Here is a 23476-nt window from a genome sequence, read left to right on the forward strand (position 1 = left end):
TTTGGATTTTGTTGATTTGTTTTTTTTTTGGCTCATTAGGCTTTCGTGTCCTCCTTCGCTCCTCTCCAATCGGAGTCATAAAATCACGCCGCCTCTGGAATAGAACATTTTCCAATTCGAGGCACCTGGCTTCTGCCACACCGTGCCACCCAACAGCGCTCCATTCTGTGGTCCCCGCCCCCCACCACATACACAATGAATCGGTATGACGGCTGCTAAGTGCAGTGTGAAAAGGGTTGGGTTGCGTGTGATCTCGAGCCTTTGCCCGCGGATTTTGGGTGAGAGGCGGGTCACTAAACAAAGGGAACCATGGATAAATTAGGGTCTTCAGATAACCTACTACCCTAGAGAACATGTAAACAAGGCAAGTCAGAGCCCAGATCTGAACCCACATCCTCAGATTTTACTAGACTAGTAAATCTTACTCTAAACTGACACTAAGCACTCAGAAGTTCCGTGACCGCTACGTGTTGTTTACAACCAGTGGAAGTTTAACCTTTTAATGCGCAGGTGCATTAGTGGGGCATCTGTGGTTCACAACATTCCCCGTTTAATGCTTTACGTCTGATCCCGGCTCGTTTTTCCCAGAAGAGCGCCTTTTTTTTCCGAGATTTCAGCGTCTTGTTTGTGTTGAGTGTTTCCTCACAACATCCTTGAGCCATCATTTATGCCATTGATGACGCCACAACGCATGTATACTTGTTCTCTGCGCCTCCTATTTGTAATAACAGTCTATGTTTACTGAGTTTCTATTGGAGTTTTTGAAAATGGCAATTCTCATTTAGTAAGATTCAGAATCAATTTTAAATGTCCCAAAAAATTTTTAATTTAAATTATTCTTGCCCTTGTTTGTGTGTGCCTTTGTTGGGAGCGCTGTTCATGTTGTACCCGATTTGGCCACTTAGGGGCTGTGGTTTGGCGCGTTCTGATACACTGTCCATTTTGTAGCCACATTAGAGAGTAGAAGAAAAAAGTCAAGATCAAGTTATTCTAATAAAAAAGTTTTTTGCAGCGTAGGAAGCGCGTATGCTGGTGAGTAATGTTAAGATGCTACTCTTTATACATTTCTGAAACGTTTTGTATGAAAAGCCGTTGAGTGATAAAAGTTCCGCAACTAGCGCGCTAATTAGCATTATCGACTCAGACTGAAGTAGATCATGACGCTTCTTTACATCTATAAATTGATGTCAATCAAATCAATAGGAATCAAAAATGATTCTGAATCGAATCACAGACCCAAAAATTGGAATCGAATCAAATCAAATCATGAGACAGTCAAAGATCTCCTATCCCTAATAGAAAATGAACGGATGGTTGGTTGGATGTCAGGGTAGATGAAATGGCAGCATGATACCACCTAGCTGCTAATATATCTTAAAATTCCCGCAAAGGTCAGCGTAAGTCGTGAAAATCGCCTGTAATTGTTTACGGGATGGCGGGAGTCAGTTCCGAGACTGGGCTGGGTAACCTGATCACTTGTTTGAAGATCTCGGAGAAGTGACGCACAAGTGTTTTACATCCTGTGACACGCAGGAAGCAGCCATCTCCTCAGCAGGTCTGAATAACAGGAGATGCACACACACACACACACACACACACACATGCATACTGTAGTCAAATTTGTAGACAATGCGCTTTTTGTCGACAAATATATTCGTTATGTGACTTGACAATGAGTATCTTGTCTGTGGGTCACCAGGTTTTTTCTCAGATATTATGGTTTTGCCCCAAATGTGTGTGTGGGTTTATTTTTCCCTTTATTTGGAATAGTTGCACTAATGTTTCCTGTGGCAAAGACAATGAAAGGGGATTATTCAATCAAACACAACGGGAGTGCTCAATCGAGCCTGAAAACATTTGAGCCTGAAAACATTTGAGGTGGAGGTCGGGTCTTTCGCTTGATGCTTCCTCTCGTGTGTCTCCTTGTTTACATAATGAGTTTTATTTTGTATTTTCTAAGACGTAAAAAGGCCTCACAGCGAGGACTTTTCCTTACCTCGAGCCAAGATCCACCAGGAAGATCTTATCGAGGCCGCTACAATTATCCAAACACGCCAGCTGCGCTCATTTGTTTGTTTAGATTTGCGATCCGTGTACCCCTTACGCAACAGGCATGCTATAACGTTACAAATCCTCAGAGCGTATGAGCAAAATAATATTTTTGCAGTTCCAAGAGTCGCGGTTTTTTTTAAATACATTTTTTTCCCAGCAGGTTCTGTCGACCGCACTTGTAGACTAAAATAGTCCGACTAATAACCCACAAAATAATAAACATCTTAAGTAAACGTAAGGTTTTGTTTTTTCGAGTGAACATGGCAGGATTCCCCACTTTTCCCAACATTCCACGAATGGTTGCATACAACTACTATTTACAATTACATGCTAATTATAAAATGCTAATTATGTGAAAATTGTGTCCACTGTCAATAAATCTTATATTCAATTTTTTTCTTTAAAAATGCAGTTTGTGACGAAAGTTTTGAAAACAATATGCTAGAACAGTCTTTGTTGATAAATATACATTCTATTTGGTGATTTTTACATTATTTCCAAAATTTTACTTAAGTAAACATCTGTTACTAGCTCTGAAGAAAAAAGTAGAAGCCAAAAGTAGAAGCTGTAGAAAAATGTGATTAATCACGATTAATTCCGGAAAATTGTGCCATTAATTAGTCTTATTGTTCGAAAAGCACTAATATATATATATATATATATATATATATATATATATATATATATATATATATATATATATATATATATATATATATATATATATATATATATATTATGCAGTACCTTGTGTTGGTCTAGGGTGTGACGCCACATAATGTCACAATTCTGACATATACAGACAAAGAAGATTTGTTTGTATCCGTTGGCGCCAACATTTTTTATTTTTTTTGTCAAGCGGAAGAATGAATGAGGCGGAAGGAAGAGGAGGTGTGATGACGTGTCAGAAGGCAAGATAGATAGTCATTCCTTCACGTCTCGACTCTTTTGGCTTGTTCTGGCTTGACTGGGTCAAGATTGTTTCCCTGAGCGCCTTGGCTTTGTTGTTGCTGGCAGCAACAAAAGAATGTCAAGTTTAGATATGATTTGGGCCAGTTTTGTTAGGCAAACCTCATTGACCTTCATCTTAACTTTTGCCCCACATTGTTCAGTCCACTGGCTCGAAGGTTTGTGAGCGAGATTTGTCTGCAAATTGTGCAACAAAGATTGAAAGACGGGAAAATGCCAGCTTCGACGGCCAGTGCGAAATGAAAGAGGCTTAGCTTATCGCCGAAGCACTGCAAGGCTATGCTATCACCTTCATGCAAAACATGCAGCAACGCCAGATCTCACCTTCAACAGTTTTGGCCATTTTAGGATTTCCACTCTTCTGCAATGTACTTGAAAGTTTGAAAACAAATATTTTCAAGATGTATTAAGTGCTTGACTTGACAAAAAGGCCTCTAAAAGCTTAAATAATAGCCCACTTGGATAGAACCTTGTGATCATATTATCATATTTCCATAATTGTACTTAATGAAAAAAATGGCGCTAATGTGTTTGCGTAGCCTCAACCAAAAAAATGTGATCGAAGTCTCCATGTCAATATTGCTATGCCATTACAAAGACTAATTTATTGCACCGCTCATTTTAAGTCCACAATTGACAAAACGTGTTTGGTTTCACACGTGCACGCTGTGCGTTTGTCCACATAGTCGCATTTCGCACACTTTCACAAGCAGGTGTGCGTATGCATGCGTTCGAGCCGTTATCTGCAGCACGATTCCGCAACACCTAACGGCGTGTCAACATCTGCACCCAGCGCCATTGGGGGGGCCCTATAAGCCGCCGCGTGAGCTTTGGCAGGTTCTGGGTTTTGTGACGCTCTCGAAACGAGCATGTGAGCGGACTGTAAAAATCAGCACGTATGCACACAAACACACGGCAGCTATTTTTAGGAAAGTCTTACACTTTATAATCCTTTACTGGTTGTGCAATGGGTTTGTTTTGCATTGGGACCAGAGTGGGACATAAAAAAATGAAAAGAACATAAGTTAGCTCTTTTTTAAAATATTTATATATTTTGCATTTTAACATTTTCTCTTAGTTGGAATATGACAGTTTTTGTGTCAGTGTATTTATAGATATACAGTAAAACTTTGATGCAATGCTTTGCTGATAGCGTAAACATATGCCTGGCTACGTTATGTCAAATAATCTTTTTTTTATTTTCTTTAAAAGTAGTATGCTTTCAGTTGAAGTCATTTTTTTAATCAAAAATAAAAATGTTAAGACTTTCACCACTAAACTTCCAATTTAAACTTAATTAGTCAATTTTTGAAGTGGAACTGGTTGTGGCATTGCGGACATATTGCCAAACACCTCCCAGATAGTCTGCTGAACTTGCTTACTACTGAATATCTGTTGCTTATCAGAATCACACTGATAGCTAACGCTAATCTGTTGTAACACTGCAGCTTTGCTTAGCTTAAGGCTTTGACACAATAGTGCTTTTGGTTAGTAAATACGCTGAAGGGTTAATGATGGTGACCATTGATTTTCTTATTTCCATTATTGCCTATGACACCATGGTTTCGTAATTTGCACATGTCTGGTTGCCATCAGACGGTGATGAAAAGTAGTGGTTCCCTGGTGGAGGTCAGCCGGCTAACAATGCGGCAACATAGTAAGACACAATATTGCGTGTTTTTAGATATGAGAGCGAGAGAGAATGAGGTCATCACCTCTGACACATTCCTGTGTGCTTTCATCCCCGTTGGATCCCATCCATCTGGAACATAGCGCTACGGTGTCAAGAGAGCGTTGCGTCTTTACATGCAGGCAGCCAGTGAAACACGCGCTGGCCTGACTCGACACCCTCTCTTGTTCGGATCCCCATGCCTTTTTCTCCTGATGCCATGTTCGATAGAAGCTGTGTAGTTCATAAAAAGGATTTAGCTACTTCTTGTCCTGGGGTGGGAGGGGGGCTATGAAATACTGTATAAATGTGTGAGTCTGTCGGTTCAGGAAAGCGAGTTGAAGCCACAGAAGTGTTGCGCTGATTTCGAACTGCTGTAAAATATAATAAAGCAAAAACGAGATGTTTAAACGTTCATTTAGTAGGTGATGTTTACTGTCAAACTAAACATAAAACAAAGAGGATTATATTTAGTGTATTTAAAAAAAAAAACTAAAAAAAAAAACACATACGCCTACTATATAATTTACTTTAAAGTCTGTTACCTGGAGAATATGGGGATCGTATTGTTTTCGGGGTGGGAAGGAATTCTGAAGTTTTGCATTAGGGTGTCAAACTTTTCGAGCCTTTTCATGCACTTGTTTTTTCCTTCAAATTTCCTGCATTGATAGCACATAAGTTGACTTTGACCAAAAAGTAAAGCCGATGAAAATCAGTTGAGAAATGAGCGAATTTATTTTCAATGTGCATACATTGTCTTTCGATGGCAACATTGCCCCCGCCAACATGGCCGCCGCGTAGGCTCGTCTCTTAGCCAGGCTGCTTCAGCTAGTCTACTGTTTATATCTGTGCATTCACACTTATTGCGAAGTGGCTGCTACTTTTCTGTGGTTTGGTTTGGATTGGTTCGGCATTGAGCAGCTCTCATTTTATAAAGCACTTTAAAACAACCACTCTTTAAGATGGAACCCAGAGGCAACAGATACAATGAAAACAGCAGAGGCCCCAGAATTGAACCCTGTGGAACACCAAAACGTTCCGGTATACATTTGAATTCATATTGCACATATTCATCCGACCACTTTCGTTCTTTGCTCAACATAGTATGAAGGGATTCAAATAATAAAGAAATCACGCGACGTACTATCACAACAGTTACAAGTCGACTACTGAGCGCACCAAATTCCCAGCAGCCAGATAGGCCAAGCGATGTAGCGTGATCACCTGCAACCAATGATGGCCAAGCGGGGTGTGTCATCACGAATCATATGAGTCGGGTGTGTATCTTGACCTCCGCTGAACCCCTGAGACTGACTGATATTCTGGGGTTCAATTAAACTTAGGTTAAGAAACCACTGCTCTAAAGTTTCAATACAAATATTGTTTTTCACAATTTGCATAATACTCACGTTCCATCCATTGCTCCTCTATCTCAAAAATGTTGGGCAAGGTCCTTGGTACACAAACGTGCATTGACATATTTGAATTGTGTGCTTCCAATAATTTCAGTGCTCATGCACACCAGCGCACCACTTATGTGCTCGTACAGTGCTGAGCAGCAAGAGCCTTTCAAGCATAAGCTCTATTTTTGCAGTTTGAAAGCGTTTATTTTATTTTGACTTTGTAGGCAAGTTTAATTCATATATTAATTACCAGGCTTAACTTACTTTTGATTCGATTTATTTTAAACGGCTAATCGAAACTAAATGTAATAGTCATTTGTAGCAAACTAAAAATATGCAGCATCAATGCTTGTCCTTATTTTTAGACGGCTCGCTCAACATCCATTCTCACAGTCAACTGTGACTTGAGTCTGAAAATGTTTTTAGAGCTTCAGTCAACACCCACTCCCCAGGTTGTGCCGACATCTTGTCGGGCCATGCTTCCACTACTTACCGGTACCCATGGAATAAATTGTTTACGCTATTACGTTTGAACTGGATTTAAAACTTAGTTGTTTTGGGTATTGAATGTCACGATGTTTCAGAGCATGAAAATGTCATTATTTGATAACAAAAACAGCACTAATGTAAATGCACTTATATAACACTTACCAAGCTTAAAAAAAACATAAAACACTGCACACCATCCTATTGCTTCCCCATTTGTAAGCTTTTAAACTCACATAATCACTAATAAAGACAATTCATAATATGCTTCTCAATAAAAAAAGGATACAAAGTTTTTGCACCTTGCTGTTTTTCACAAGTGACAATTGCCAACTACTGGTCAGGCTTACATTTTACAAATCAGATGTTTTTGCAAGTCTGTGTGCACAGAGATTGTTGACTGAACTGAAGACTCACTTTTCTCACCTTTCAACAAGATGCCATGAGCAGTTGAAAATAAATATAAATTGAATAATAAATAATAATAATAATAATAATAATAATAATAATAATAATAAAAAATAATAATAAATAAAATGGTTAATAAAATAATAATAATATAAATAATAATAAATAAATAAATGGAATTTTGCTGAATTGTATTAATCAATAGTTTTCGTCCACAGTGGCTCTGCCCTATGCTTCGAGTCTTCGGTCTTTAAAAGGTTGTTGGTCTGACTGGACCATCAATGGGATTGTAGACTTAAAAGGCAGCAGTAAACATTTAGTGGCGAGTTTCCCCACTAATGGAGAATAACAGCTGTTGTCAGCCTGGAGTCAAGATACAGCCGTGAAGCACATATGGTCATGTATGTAGGAGGAGCTCCTATAAAGTCTCAACAGTGGTACAACCAATGTGAATGTGAACGGCTCAGGCTAAATGGTACCAATGGGTAAAAAAAAAAATGCTAATTGAGATAATCCTATTTTCTAATTCTACACTTAATTCCAATGTACATTTTCTACTAGTCACTTATTTTCATACACTTTGACTACAATTTTAACTTTTGTGCTGCTGAGAAACCTAAAGAGACCTAAAGGAAGGTATTTTTTGAGAAATCTCTAAATTAACATTTTTGACCACGCCATATGAACCGCTATACCACCTATAGCCAATCAGTCAAATGCTATGGAATTACAGTATTGTACAGTACAAACCAACTTTTCCAAAATGACCACATTGCGGGTCAGTCCTGTCATCTTCCATTGAACTCAAGTAACTCAAGATCTGAGCATGCATGGAGTCCGCTTCCAACAATAATGTTGGACTATTGCCGAAAATATACAAAGAGGGGGAGATTCCCGAAACATGGCACAAGAGAGGCACAATACACACACAATGTGTTCCACCAGCTGTGGCCAGGAGCTCACATTCAGGTTCCTGTAATATACAATGGCTCATTATGTCGAGCCCACCCCGCACTCGCACACAATGGGGCAGTTTCAGGCCATCAGATTAGCAGTGACTGACCCCTTCCCCACCCTGAAGCAACTTCCCCTTCCAAACCAATCGAAATGCATGCTAGGCGTTAAGTGTAACGTGAAACCAGGAGGAGTGGTGTGGGGCTGAGTGGGGGGGTTTCTTGGCACAACACTTCAAACCAGGAGGGGAGGGGTGCAGCAGAATCAACAGCCCACTCTCACACACAGATTGTCCCAGTCTCGATTTGCACTGTTTGCAAACACCAGATGCCACATGCAGACCGTACAGACACTTTTCCAACTGTGGGATATTCACTCGAGGATCATATCGATGGAATGATCATTTATTTCAACGTGTTACTGGTTCGAGCACACCGATCCGGTCTTTACCGGGGCCCTCTTTCTTCCTGTGCGGAGGTTCTCGGATGATGCAGTGTGTGCTCTCCTTCCTCTCCCCCCAGCTCAGCTCCGGATCCTCCTGCAGCTGTGAGGTCGGCCCCGACGGCACCAAAAAGAAAAAATCCAAGAACCTGTAAGTAATCCTGTAGCTTCTTGTTGTTGCATGTACGCTTCTGTCTTTTGCTGTCTTCTTATTTCATAGCTTGCAAGCATGTTATAACTCTGCACAGGCCTCCTAAAATTTGTTCAACACCTTTATAGATACCCATTTCATGCGAAAACATGAATTTGCCCATGCATTGTCAACAAAAAAACTTTTCTACTATTTGGTCAGGATCATAACCGGTTGCCAGCAATTGTGAATGGGACATTGTGTGAGAATTGTCAGATATGATTATCCCGATACTACCAATGAAATGGCCTATATCAACTAAATCCCAGATCAATACCTTGATCAAGATCTACGACCGAAAATGTTCATTCCACGCACCATCAAAAATTCAGCTATGTAAACCACTATACTACCAATGGCCCAAATCAACTAGAAAGTCATTGTTTGTTTTATTCCATGTGTCACAACTGCACAAAGATATTACAAAGTCGGATATGTGAACCACTACAGTACATACTAGCTGAAGTGAAAAATAAATCCTGCATCTATGCATCTTTCAGCATCTTAAATTGAATTGAATATTTTTTTAATGCTCTACCACCTTACAAATGATATTAGACAGACCTTTATGTGAACCACTATACTACCAATGGCTATCATCATTTTAAGTGAAAAAGAAATTCAGGATTCAGACTTAACGAGATCCAAACTGAAATTGAAAAGTTTCTTCAATGGCCCGTCCCTTCACAAATGTAATCACAGTGAGCCATGTGAACCACTACACTTCTCATAACACATTATGAACTGAAGTAAGAGAGAAAGTTGGAATCCATTTATCATGATTTGAAGATAAATTAAATAGTTTTTTCCACTTTACAACATTAGCAAGGTTTTGTACAATATGTTAACGGCCTACTCCATGGCAAAAAAAAAAGTCATTTGTTAACATGATTAATGCATTTTTTTGTGGCCTGAACTGAAACATTTGAAAACGCAAGATATGTGCTTTTGTGTATCGTGTTATGTCTGGGCATGCTCATGTATGTCACAGTGAACCGCATCACTGCAATCTTGACAAAATGGCATCGCCAACTAGTGGCCTGGCATGCATATTACAGTGTTTTCAGTTTGATTTAATTTAAATTTCTGTTTGCACAAGTGTTGAGTTTGGTCATTCTTCAGATAAACATATTTTCACTTTAGCTCAAAATAAAGTAACATGTTCAAGGAAGAGGGTGATCAAGGCTCCTCGTCATGGATTTAATTAAGTGGTAAATGATGTGCGAAGACTGTGTGTGTGTGTGTGTGTGTGTGTGTGTGTGTGTGTGTGTCGCCACATGTGTGCGTGTGCGTGCTTGTGCGTGTATGTGTGTGTTGACGCCTCAGTGATTCATCAGCTGTTGAATGAGCCTTTTCACACTCCACTTCATCAAGACCAAGGCACTTTTACACACAATAAAAGCTGCTCAGAGTGGCATCTTGTAGCTCCATGTGTTCTCCTTCTTATCCACAAGCCGTGTTTGGTTAACCAGGAAGATTAAGTGATTAAGATTCCACAACCCCCACCACCCCCCCCCCCCACCACCACCACCACCACCACTTTAAAGTTGTGGAAATAGTTCTTTTTTTGGGTTTGAGATTAACGCATTTTGTGATTTGAGTGCTTGGCAGTGATGACAGCAGGTATTTTGGTAGTTGTAATTAGCCTCATCGCTAATGTTAGCATTTATATGACAATACAGTGGTGTGTTGGAAATAAAATGGTCAAAACATTTGTTCATATTCAGTCATGGGGATTTCTTTGTGCACTTTCCCACAGTCTAAAACATGCATGTTGGGTTCATTGAAGACCCTAAATTGTCCATAGGTGTGCGTGAGATGAGTATGACCCTGCGATTGGTTGGCTACCAAAGTAAAGCGCTTTGTGTAAATTGAGCGCAATCAAATTTTGCCCTTGAGCACTAAATCTTGCCCGTCACGGTCCAATTTTTTGTACTGTTGCAAATTGGATTCTAGTTTTATGAGTCTGTAAATACATTCCTTATAAAAGTTGGCCGGTTTCTTGCACTGTTTCACCATGCTTGTTAATATTATTTAGAGAATTTGCGTCATTGAGCCCAACCGTCCCGTGTTATTCATTACATAATAAATGCCATCTCATTCTTGTTCAGTGCTTGTCTCCATCTGAATCTCAATCTTTATTCTTTACATGCTATTTTAAGCCATTTTCAGAGAAACCCAGGCCTGAAGTGAGCAATAAATGTTTGAATACATGTTACATCTATGCCACTAAACCCGAAGCCTGGAGGGAATGAAATCCTCCAGATGTGTGAAATAGAATCAGGAAGTGGTTGTCTGATTTGTTCATGGCTTTGAAAGGTCAATTAGGTGTGAGCACATTACATAGTGATGGTGATAATAACCTTAGACTCCCCGTGGGTGCATGTGTATGTCATCCATGGCTCATCCATTATTTCCAGTATAAAGCCTTCTACTGTGAAGGGCTTTGATCGTTCCCTAATCCAGAGTATTTTAAGACAAAGAAGAAGGATACAGCTGGTTGGGTGATGCTTGTGTTTGTTCTTCCCCTTGTGTTTCCCATTTAACAGCTTTTGTTGATGTGGTTAGCCTATCACGTGCCTCTCATTTGCTAATGAAGAGATATATAGCATTGATCTTGTTAATCTCATCATCGCTGGAGACAAAAGAGCACATGAAACGCATTCTATTTGTCTGTACAATGTGAACTGGATGTGGCAATCGACTAATTTGCAGCAACTGCCTACCAGGAAGCATAATCAATGCCTGACAATCATTTTTATGTTTATCGAAAGATGGACACCTCTAATGTATCATTTTTACACCATATTTAATTGTCAGTGCTTTTGTTGTAGCTTAGGTTCACAAGTGTTCTTTTTTCATTTATTTGTGTTGTTTGGGTGGGCGTGTATACCGATCAGTGTATTTGATTTTGATAGGGTAAATCCGATAGATGAGTTTTTGCATCAGAGGATTTTTACCCACATTCTGAAGAGGTCTGATTCCCATCTCAAAATATCCAATTTCATCCTTTTTTTCCCTGTGTATGCTGCCATGATTCATATCCCAATTGTGACACTCATCCGCAACAAATTACAGCTGTGTTACTTGATGCTTGCATGCCAAGGAAACAACCGTAGGACGACGCATGACATGTCAAACCATGCAGCAAGATGAACAAAAATTCTGACATGCCAGATTTTCTACGCTGTGGCCGTGAAGGCAACCGATCGTTAATTATATCACACAGCGTGGGCTATGACGCATCAAGACGACTACAAATTGGCCACAACAATAGAAGTTTGTCTGGCGACAAAAATGAGCTACATTTTTGCAGTCTGACCCTCGCATAAATCAAACGATCAACAATCCTAATTGTTTAACCTGTTCAATAATTTCAATCGCAAATTCTTAAGTGTGGTCAACACGGAGTTAAGGTAAGCCACGGACTCAGTGATTGTGACGTGAAACGGAATTTCCATAAAAATGCTCAGCACCGGTGCTACCCTTCCCCCAAATTGAATGAATAGAGTCTGTGTGGTTTAATTTGAGACATAACTCCTAGCAATATGGTAATATTTTGTAAAGGCCCGTCTGACCAGCTTCCTCTGCCTCATTTCCTGCACTTATTCATCGCATTGTTTTTGCAAACCGTCTCTTGCAGCTGTTTTCCTGAATCCATCCCCAATATGTCTGCCATAACCTAGCCCCAGATTACCCTCCTCACTCTTTTGTGTTGACTCAGGCCAGGTGTTGTTCTCCCCCAAGCAATGTGAGCCAAACATGCTCCATTTTAGTAGTAGTAAACTAAGTAAACCGAAAGTGCATCAGAGATGCCAAAGAAATAATAATGGGTGGAGTCGCTCACATAAAACCAATGTTGCTTTGGTCGCTTGTTTACAAGACTATTGTTTGCCTGAAAACACAAAATGACCTGGTTGTATCCGTTTTTAAAAGTGATGTTATTGACCCAATTCAATTGGGTTACTCAATTTCCCCCAAAAGTTTGGTCAAACGAATAACCCACAAAATAACCCAACAAATTGGGTTTCTTTGTGGGTTATTTTTTATTTGACCCAACATTTTGGATTACATAACTAAAAACGTTGGGTTGGTAATTTTTTTACCAAATTCAGTTGGGTTATTCAATTAATCCAAAAAGTTGGGTCAAATGACTAACCCACCAAACAAGCCAGAAAAAATAGGTTGCTTTGTGGATTTACTCCAAAAGTTGGGTTGGTCCATTTTTGACCCAATTTGGGTTATTTTTGACCAAACCGTCTTTAGAGTGTATAAGACAACATTTTGGCCTTTGTAGACATATCATAGACATGTTGTTATAATACCCAAGAACTGTAAAAACGATGTTTCAAATTGTGGAAAAAATTACATGTCTCGTAAGTGTTCAGTCTTATTGGCATATGTTGCTTGCTGTATGAATAAAATTACCCCGTAAACCAATAACCCTCCATACTAATTAGACTGTATTCAAGAGACAGTTATTTGCAAAGAGAATCTCTTAAGTAGGCTAAATAATTTAAGTGCAAATGATAACATCCATTTTTTGCACTTGCCGAACAGACTTCAAAAGTGGCAGTGATTTGTTTACAAAAAAAAAATCTAATGTGATGTCAGTGCACTGCATACAATGAGCAAAGCCATCCAGACTCCGTGGAAGGAATCTATCCACTCTAAACACTCTGAGGCGATTGGGTGGTGTGAGTGAGGGTCCGCCTCCTGCAGACCATGGGCGCTATAAAGGCTACTGCCGGAGTCTCCAGGGGGGTGAGAGGAATGTGATTACCAAATAAATATGCACCCATAAGGCACACGCTTATATGCCGTCATGCCAAACAAATCTGTGCCCATGTTTCACTCTATGGTCGATTTCTCTGAGAAGTGCCTGGAAAGGTAAGAATTAGGAATGTGTGTTTGTGTGTGTGTCTGAGCATCCTGTATGAATTCTAAGCTTGGCAAGAAGCTATGTGACCCCACCATGGATCTCATTTAAGCGTCTCAGCCAGGGTTAGGGAGAATTCCCCAGTGAGGCCTTCCCAGCTATTTTGTATAGGAAGCCGCTTTGACTTCTAACTGGAGACCTTTTTATTAATATCATCACACCAACCTGGATTTTAAGAATAGCCCAGGCGCATGGTCTGTGAGTGTGTGTGTGTTTCGAGGAGGCTCAGGAAATAGAGCTCCTCTTTTTAGATGTCAATCGAGGGAAAGGCGTGCAGCACGTGGCTGTGTTGGGTTATTTATGGATACAATTAAGGACAATTCCCCTTTTCACCATTCTTCTAGGAATATTGCAGTGACCTTCTTTCCGCCGTGATTAGATTTCCATTCCCACATTACACTTTCCGCAGTGCTTCTTGACTGCTTTTGGCAGAGGACTGCAAAGAACAGGACAAACAACGACCATTAAAGTGTCACTGACCCACGACACTGGTACAAACACAAGCATGGACATGATTTGAGCACAGTGTCACATTGTCAGCCTTCTGCAAATAAAGGATATGTTTACATGACAACTAGTAACAACTGGAAAGTTTTGGCTTTGGTGGTTTTGGAAAGTTTTATGTGCAGATGGCTTCATGCTGTAATACACATTCCAGGCCAGTAGTTGGTGCTGTGAACGACCCACATCTGGTTTTGTGGAGGAGAGTCAAGGTTGTCAATGGAGAAACTTTGCGTGTGATGTGTTTTTTTTAAATAATTTAACTACCGTAAAACAGCACTACAGTCTACTATTACGTTGGTACAGAAATGACAAAACGTAAAGGGGACTTTGGTGACCTAAAGTTGGCTTTAAAGATGGAGTTGGAAGTTTTGAAGTCGTTAACAATATTTAAATGTAGCCTGACTTCACTCCCTCCAGTTCTCGGCCCAAAGAAATGTCCCAAGTCAAGGCAGCTACACTGCTAACATGACTTGTTCATGATGGAGTATTGCCAGAAATTAAATGTTTCTGGTTTGATGTTGTATCTGTATATAGCCATCGGTGCCGCAAACAGCCGTTTTATATTCCTTGAAATGAAGTAGAGAGCTTTCCAATTTATTTATTTTATTTATTTTTTTACTTTTGTTGCTCACTGGAGTTAAATAACCAGCCAAGAAACTATAAGTCCCCTTTGCGAGGGTCTGCATGTGTCCCCGCGAGGCTCTGGGCAGTCATGCCTTGTGTGTCTACATCGCTGATTGGGTAGTTTTTGTCATGCCGTGATAAGTTAAGAAATACTGCTTAAACATTTTTTTGAATAAAAAGCATAAAATGGGGCTAGAGAGGGATACTTTTTCATGAGATCATTTAAATAGTATTCTAGACATTTTTGACATGGCAAAAAAAAGTTGTTTTGATCATTGCAAACTTTAACTTCAGTGTGAAATCGGTCACTTTGCATGACTTTTTAACACGTTTCTTCATTTTGTGTTAAGTATTGTCAAAACAGCCAAGGTAAAAGCAAAACATGCTTAATCTTGTTACTTAACTGGTGAGATCATGAGGACATGAGTGATCCATATATTTTTTGCGAATTTAGAGGCAAGTTTTCCCAAAAGTAGTTGTCTATCTCCAAATGAAATGACTTTAGATGATTCCACTCTATTTTGAGTACTGTTTCTTGGTGCAGTGCTATAAAAGGGAAAACAAACGCGTGGGCCATCTTTGTTGTTAATGCCTATACTGAACACTGCTATTATCTTCTATTTCTTAGCGTTTATACATAAACTACAACAATGTGGTTTTGAAAAACTTCCACTTTGAAAAACTTCCACTTTGAGATTGAAGGTGTTGTTGTCATATAAACAGATGGGCTGAAAGGATGGAAAGTTTTAATCTGGTTTTAGCTTAAAACAGTGTCGTGTAAACAAAGGCACTCCGGCATTTGTCATTTTAGACCTCACCTCAGTGCTACGCCGTCATCTACAGCATGCCGGCAGACTCTCCCAGGGTGTGCAGCCTACTTTGCACACTGCCATTAGCGCAACTAATGTGAGTCAAGCAAGTAGGGAATACAGAGGGCCCCAGCTGTCAGTTAATTGCGGAAGCCCGCTTAGACCCCAAACCCTGCAGCCCAGTGTCACGACGTGGACGGGCGTTAAGAAAATACGATCAGGGAGGCCATCGGGGGTTGAAATGTCAGGATGTGCTAATGTGATCATCGCAAACAGGTCATGTTCCAGCCGTAAAGCAGATTAAGCTAATTGCTGGGGTGTCGTTTGAAATCAGATGACGATGCGGCTATTTTTGACGACTCGGCTGGAGAGATGACGAAAAACTGAAATGCTTAAATGTGAGGTTATGTTAAAATGGGCACTTGGGGAACGGCCATTAGTGTACACACAGCCCACAGGTAATATTCAAGCAGAGGTAAACAAACATGGCGACATGGCAAAAACAAAAAAAAGTATTTTGGAGTTGACTACTTTATTTAGCATAGAAGTGACATGAAAATAACATCTTTTATTGACCGTAGAAAATTAAACGGGGAATTGAAGTCTATTAGCGTAATGACGGTGTCCACGCGTCGCAGTTTGACCATGTATACGGGACGAATTCTGTCCGCAGAAGCATAAAAAACGGTCTACCCCAAATCTTTCAGAAATCGGAATTTTCTGTATGAACGGCGCCAAGGAGTAAAGGCAGACTTTAATGTTACGCCTGCGAGGTGCAGACTTGCCAGAGAACAAGCTGCATAATGGTGGGCAATCAAACTGAAATTGTCCAATATCCGTTGACAGCCACACGATGGCAGGGCAAAGGCACACTCGCTTCGCTCAAAAGTCATTACATCGTCTTCACTTACTAAAAGGCACCGGCATTAAAACACTTCTCTTAAAATAAGAAATCCACTTTTGTTGGGTCATCAAAATATTTTCAATACAAAGTATAGTAATTCAGTGTAACCCCTCACCCAAAAACAGAGCCTGCCCTTGTGTTATGAGTTTAACAGCAAGAGGTTTTATTATTGGGGTAACAGTATATGCATCGGGCTAACACGTGAGAGTTGTTCATATCAGAGTGCCCCGTTGTTTCCACAAGAGAGAAAGAGCCCAATCCTGCATTTCACATCTGCTTTAAGGCTGATTCATGCAGCGCCATGTGAATCTTTTCAATCAGCCGATGAGTCATCGCTGGGTGTGCGTGCGTGCCTGTGTGTGCCACTGCATCAACATTGTGGTGTTTCTTCAGATTAGGAGAAATAGGAAGGGAATTTATTGTGAAATTGATTTCAAAGGAATGTTGGGCAATCTATTGATATTCCCTCAGAATTAACAATAACATTACGGTGATGTGAATCTAATGTACATGTATCACTAGTATATTAATACCATTAACCCGTGAGGCACATTAATAAATATGCTTATCTGACCATGACTACAATTGATGCTTTCCAGCGCCAAAACTCACTCATCGGTTGAGCTGATTCATCATTACATTTGAGGATACATGGCTCCAAATGACAAAAATGCTAACATTATAGTACCTTGTTGCTGTATCTCCTTATACAGAAGACCATTGTACGAATGTTAGTGTCTCTTCCCTGAGGTCATTCCCAACATACAGCATTTTGAGGAAACGAACATCTTGCGGTGTCTCAAGATGGCACGCCCGGTTTCTGTCATACTTACCGTTTCTCATTTGATTGTTTTCTTTTTATAGCCTAGAAGTATTTTTACTTCCTAGCATTTTCTTGAATTATGACTTAACTGCCTTAGCGTATGTTAGCGAGGGTAGGAACGAAATTCTGTTGGAAACGGAAGACCCACTGTATGTCATTGAAGTGCATTTATAAGACGGTCTTTGCAAAGTGATGTCGCCAACTACTGGTCTGGCATGCATGTTACATTGTTTTTTGCATTTCTCTATGAACGTTGATTGTTTTGCCGTCTGTATGTGACACTGAATCGGACAAGTACTTGGATAAACCTGAGAGGAGTCTTAAAATGATAGGACAATTAGAACATTTTATTCATACCGACAATTCTAACTGTAATTCTGATTTGACTACAGTGATAGGTTATATTGAAGTGGAACCCGTAATCTGTAACCTGCGCACAGGCCTGTTTCCTGCTCTGGTCTGAATTGATATCCCCTACACACTAATGATGCAAGATGCTATCAAACCTAATTGCCATTCAGACACACAAAAAATGTGGACGTACATTTCTGAATGCCAAGCTATTTATTTGTGGAAGCTCCTTAATTAAAATTTTGTCTCCCACCTCCACCCCACTTTTCCTAGGGAGATGAATGGGGGTTTAGGTCGGTCGCTGGTAGGACATTTAGCAGCCACGCATCCGTGCTGCACTTTTAGCAGGCCTGCCAACTCACAGTGGAAATCAAAAGCAGGGACTCAGGAAATGGGTGCTGAGTGAGGTCACATCCCAATTACAGCGCATGTGCTTCAGGTCGGGAAAAGCCAGGACATGTACCGTGGGATTAGGGGAATGTGCACATATCCGTCGGAGGCCTCTGGGAGCGTTCTACCTTGTGATGAGCACAGCTCTCCCTCTCTCTCTCTCTTTTGTGGCAGGGGTGTGTGTTAAAGAGAGGTAAAAAGTTGAAGTAGGCAGAGTGGGCGGTCAGGAGAATTTTTGAGATGCAGCAGATGAATTCGGGAGGGTCGCCGAGGCCTTGGCCCTGGGGGTCAGCTTCCTCTCAGCATCCCCTTTGGGCACACAGAAGAATGGCATGATCAAACCAGAGGAGTGAGGCTTGAGTCTTTCTCCTCCTGCTCCTCCTCCAACACTTTGGCTCAGTCCCTGCCGAGGAACCTGCCAGGGGCACATCTACAGGAGAGAGTTTTTTTTTTGTTCGATAAAACCACTGACATGAGAGAGTAACGGCAAGTGACAACACGCCTTTTCGGAATATCCTGTTTTATCATTCCTGCCCAACTGCCTGAAGACTTAAAATGTATGCATGCCTTTATTTTCTTCATCTTTTCTCGCTCATTTTGCATGGACTGGTGGATTTACGACACTGGAATACTGGATTGTTTCTCAGACTCGGGTTCCTGGGACTCTTCTGACTCTTCTCTTATCCACACAGGGCCAAAGACATGAAGAACCGTTTGGCTTTCCTGCGGCGGAGGAACGAATCTCCGGGAAGCAACCCAGCCGGAAAGTTGGACAAAACCATGAAGTCAGTCAAGTAAGTGGCCACTTCCTGACCATGTGTGGGCGTGTGAGACACCTTTCCGGGGCTAGGCTTGACTCCTGATGGCCGTCACGGAAAGGCAGACGTGTGCGCAGTTGAATGGGAGGCACTGTACTTACTGGCTTGGTTTTCTCAACTCAAGCTTATAATGAACACATTGTTAAATGCATTACGCAAAATTTGACTTATGTGTTCAAACAATGTCGCTTCATTTGTAAGGAATTTTGTAACGGGCTGATGGAGTGTGGGTGGGTTGCAGGCTTAATTTTCAACTTACTTACGTACATTTGACAGTGAAAATTCCTTCTCGTGAGACAATTAAGAGATTCCATTGGTTGTATTTTATTTATTTAACCCCCAAAAAGTGACGTACCATGAGTGGTACACTGGATCAGTTGGGGGTAATTTAACTTGGGACCCTGGAGGTCAATCTATGTTCTTCAAGATTTGACCACGACTAGTAAGAAAATGAATCCAGAGTCCATTTTTGGCTGCATGGCTTTTTTTCCATTTTAATTAAGTCAATTAAAATACAATAAAGACATGAAGAAATACTTAAATAAAAATTTAACATTACTCATTTCTATTTTAAAAGGTAATGTAATAGATATTACCCTTATTCAGAATTGTACTCACTGTGTGTAGATTATTAGGCACATTAAATAAAAACCTATCTAACAGGGTGTCGGCAGATCATTTAAATGGTCATACATTTTCCAAACTCAAATCCTTAATTTTTTTTTAAAAATCACATTTTATCCTGTATCCGCTATTCAAAAGTCCTAAAATGCCACATAGGATTGTCAAACAATGCTTATTGTTCAGGAAGGTTGTTAAAGTTAAAGCAGCATTTCACACAGGTAGCATGTAAATATCTGATCATTACAAGACAGATTGTCTGCTGAGTTAAAAGATAAGCTGCATGCCTCCTTATGCAGTGAAGAGCGCATGAAAGGCAGCATCTTGTGGTGAAGGTTGGAGAGAGGGAGGAGACTGCTCAAACCAAAATATCCCTCCATTGGCTATTCGAAGCCCCTCCTATCCCTTCCCCCGACTTCCATTCACTGGGATTATAAAAGCCTCCCCCCGGTGGTGTCAAGCAGAAAGACTCATGACTCTCGTTGCTCTCCCCGCTCACAAGCTTGAAGCCAGCAAGTGAGAGCATTAAGACTCAAGACTAAAGTGACTAGGAAGGAAGGAAGCGGCATTTTGGCTCAATCGTTGTGGCACAGGGCTTCTAGCGAATGGGTCACACCATGAGAAATCTGGCAGAGATGGGCTTACTCAAGAACCGCTCTGCTTTTATCTGCAGGCCCACCCCGGAGGATGCGCTCAAGTGGGGGGACTCGCTTGACAAGCTGCTGGGGCACAAATGTAAGTGACTTGAATTCAATTGTCTACATGCATGTGGTTGGGTACAGTGTAAGGACATACTCTTAAGGGGAAATCTGAAAGCATGCATCATCAACACAAGCACATGGACACATTCCTTGGCCAGCAAGTTTAATTTCGGATGCACAGCAAAGAAACACATAATGAGTCTTACTTGAGTTCCCCAACCGCCACCTCCTTCAGTCTAATCGAAGCAGAATAGCTGACGTAAATCCATTGCTACATCTGTTGCTCATTCTGCATATAAATTCCTCTCTTGCAAGGAGTGAGGTAAGACTCCCTCCCTGCCTTGGCTGGTGCTTATCAGCCATGCCGTTCGATCCATGGGAACGGAAAGGTGCAGGCGGGGATGTGTTGGCAGGTCCGGCTTCCTCCCATTCTCTTTCGGAGATTCGGCCTTCCTCAAATCATTAACTCAGCTCTGAAAAGTCCACCAGCTGCATAGGCTCCAGTCCCGTTGTTGTAAAACATGCCTTTGTACGAGGTAGCCTGTTGAGGACAAGGTCAATGGAAAACTATTTTGTCTAAGGGGGGGTTTAGTGCAAATACTTGAGAATCGGGCGTACTGTTCTGCAAGGCCAAGTGCCAGGCCCGCGATGAAGACTTTCCAACCTTTGGGGTCTTACTTTAGGTGTTTCAAGAACACAAAATACACAAAATCAAGAATCTGTAGTATTGCAGGTCTGCAGGGTCTAAGAGGGTGGAGGACAATGTTTCTATTGGGGATTTTTCAAAACAGGAAAAAAAAATCATCAAATAGTTGTTCCTTTGTGGAAGACCCACTGCCATTTCCTAACAGTGTTGAACACAATGCAGGTTTTGGGGTCTCATTTTAAGGGATTTTAGAGCAAGAAATGTCACCTTTCTGCAAGTATGAGTTCTGTAGCTCGAAAGACTGCTTTCTTTGTTTACTTTTTGCTTCATTCTAACCACATAACTCACAACAGCAGACCTATTTTTGGGCTCTCCGACTCCAAGGAGCGTTGTCATGGCGCCACAGTCAACGCTCCCTTTTTGTTTATCCTCCTCATCATCGTTCCTCTCTCCCTCTGCTCTCCTTCAGATGGTCTGGCAGCCTTCAGAGCGTTCTTGCGCACCGAGTTCAGCGAGGAGAATCTGGAATTTTGGCTGGCGTGCGAGGAATTCAAAAAGATTAAATCGCAGTCCAAGATGGCCTCCAAAGCTAAGAAGATCTTTGCAGAATACATCGCTATCCAGTCTTGTAAAGAGGTGAGGAAGAATCCTGAGGCCATGATCAACCATGATTTTGTATCTTCTTCGTATTAACGTCCCATTTCTTCCGATCTAGGTGAACCTGGACTCGTACACACGGGATCACACGAAGGATAACTTGCAGAATGTGACGCGCTCCTGCTTTGAGTTGGCGCAAAGGCGGATATACGGGCTGATGGAGAAAGACTCATACCCCCGCTTCCTGCGCTCAGAACTCTACTTGGACTTGATCAACCAAAAAAAGGCCAGCTCCACTTCGACGTCCTCTTCATCATAAGAGGCAAAACGATTCTCCCCACAGGAGAGAGCGTGTTTGGGATGCCAAGTTTCCTCTGTCTTGCCTTTTTTTTTGTTTTGTTTTTTACGTTCTGTCTATCATCCAGTTTGCTATAACATCTTTTGTTTTGGGGTGGTCGCAGGAAAGCTAACAGCACTGCAAAGGAATGTAGTTTAATCATCAAGTGGATGGACTGTGTGCTAAAAACAAAAAACAAAAAGCCTCTAACTGAGGGCAGAAGCTGGGTGCTTGTCAAATCACTGTCTTATAAGAAAGAAGAATTAAGGACGGGGTTTAAAAAAAACAAAACAACAACCCTGCAGACACGAAGACAGTCCGGTACTGTTTGTCACTTTTTTTTGTTGTTTTGTATTGTAGTCCTTTTTGTTTCAACAACATCCATGGTAACCACTCGCGAACTGTTGGTACGACAAAATCGCCCCATCTTTGTTTCCTCGACATCTTGAAGAAAACTAGCTTTGTTTCCGTATCATCGACGACCCTTCTGAATGACTGTGACAAGGATGGACGACGAATGCAATGGATGGACTTATTTAAGACTTGAAAAGACGTATTGACAGCAAGAACAAAAGGACTTGGAACAAGAGGAGAAGCCAAATGCCATTTTCCTTTAAACACAAACGTAGCTGATAAACAAGGAAGCATCTCTCAGGACATGATTTCAATTTTTCTGACCGCTTCCCAACTTGCACTCCTTTACTTATACTGAGCAATACACAACAAGTAACTTGGAAAACTTCACTTTGCCTATTTATTTAGAGTAAATGATAACTGGCTGGACACCTCCAAAAGCACTCAGCTCAAAGCTTTCCTCTTAACCACCAAACAGGTCCAATGCTGTCCTGAATTTAAGTGCAATATTTTTATTTTTCATGTTTTATTATTATTATTGTTGTTATTATTATTATTATTATTGTTGTTGGTTTGTTCATTTATTTAGTTTTTGGGGGGTGGGGAGACAAGCGGCTTTAGCTCTCAATTAACTATATATGTTAGGAGAGAAAAATTAGAGCTCTTTAAGTTTTACTTAACAGTGAAAACTCTCAACAAACCAATAAGTTATTTCATGGATTTAAAGCAAGTAATGATTTTAACTGTGTTTGCCCCCCGGCAGCGGGCCGCCGGGAACATTATGGTTGTACATATAATTGTTTAAGAAAACTATGTGATAAAAGAAGCAAAAAATGAAAGTGACAGGAGGTTCCCACAGGTTGTGAAGGTGGGATTCAGCTGTATTTATGTAAATATAAGAGACTCCAAAATTATAAGACGACATGTAATGCTGATGAATAACAACATAGATGATGAGCAAGAACAGGGCACCATGTCTGTGCTTTCTTTCTCTCTCTCTCTCTCTCTCTCTCACTCTCTCTCTCTCTCTCTCTCCATAATAACACTGCTTGTAAGAAGTTTTCTGAATACATTTGATCATTTTCACTGTTTACAAGTCAAAATGCATCTTCTGTGATATCAAGTGAAAACAGCAGATTGCATCTGGTGTCAATGCTAATTATAAATAAAATGATCAGCTGAACAAGTCGACCTGTGTTGTCCCTACTCCCTGCACTATTTTTTTTTTTTTACAATTAATGTCCTCTAACATTACAAACAGCAGTATCTCATTTAAGCTAGAAAAGGCTGATTAATATCGAGATAAACAACCAAAACACATTATTTTATCTTTGAAGTTTATAAATAATTATGTCAAACAGTGAAGACCATTGGCACGATTAGCCACGATCAGGTTTTGGAGATTTGCCTCTTCCAACACAAGCTGACTTCAATCAACAGGATCGTTATCAGGCTTATGCAGAGCTTGCGGTGTTGGAGAAGGAAA

The 23476-nt window shown here is 40.7% G+C and overlaps 1 protein-coding gene across 6 annotated transcripts in view; it reads left to right on the forward strand.

Annotated features, from left to right (window-relative positions):
- rgs3a (regulator of G protein signaling 3a) overlaps positions 1–23181 on the forward strand; it is a 116291-nt gene extending 93110 nt beyond the window's left edge. For all 6 annotated transcript variants that reach the window (XM_086096597.1, XM_086096596.1, XM_086096593.1 and 3 more), the window contains 5 exons: positions 8463–8533; positions 18609–18710; positions 20029–20090; positions 21172–21338; positions 21418–23181. In XM_086096597.1, the coding sequence (XP_085952723.1) occupies positions 8463–8533; positions 18609–18710; positions 20029–20090; positions 21172–21338; positions 21418–21618 (603 nt within the window). In that variant the 3' untranslated portion in view covers positions 21619–23181. The remainder of the gene's footprint in view (positions 1–8462; positions 8534–18608; positions 18711–20028; positions 20091–21171; positions 21339–21417) is intronic.
- Positions 23182–23476: the final 295 nt, after the last annotated feature.

Source organism: Leptonotus elevatus, chromosome 15 (genome assembly GCF_054856555.1).
Source record: "Leptonotus elevatus isolate MCC_2025b chromosome 15, RoL_Lele_1.0, whole genome shotgun sequence".
Lineage (NCBI taxonomy): Eukaryota > Metazoa > Chordata > Actinopteri > Syngnathiformes > Syngnathidae > Leptonotus > Leptonotus elevatus.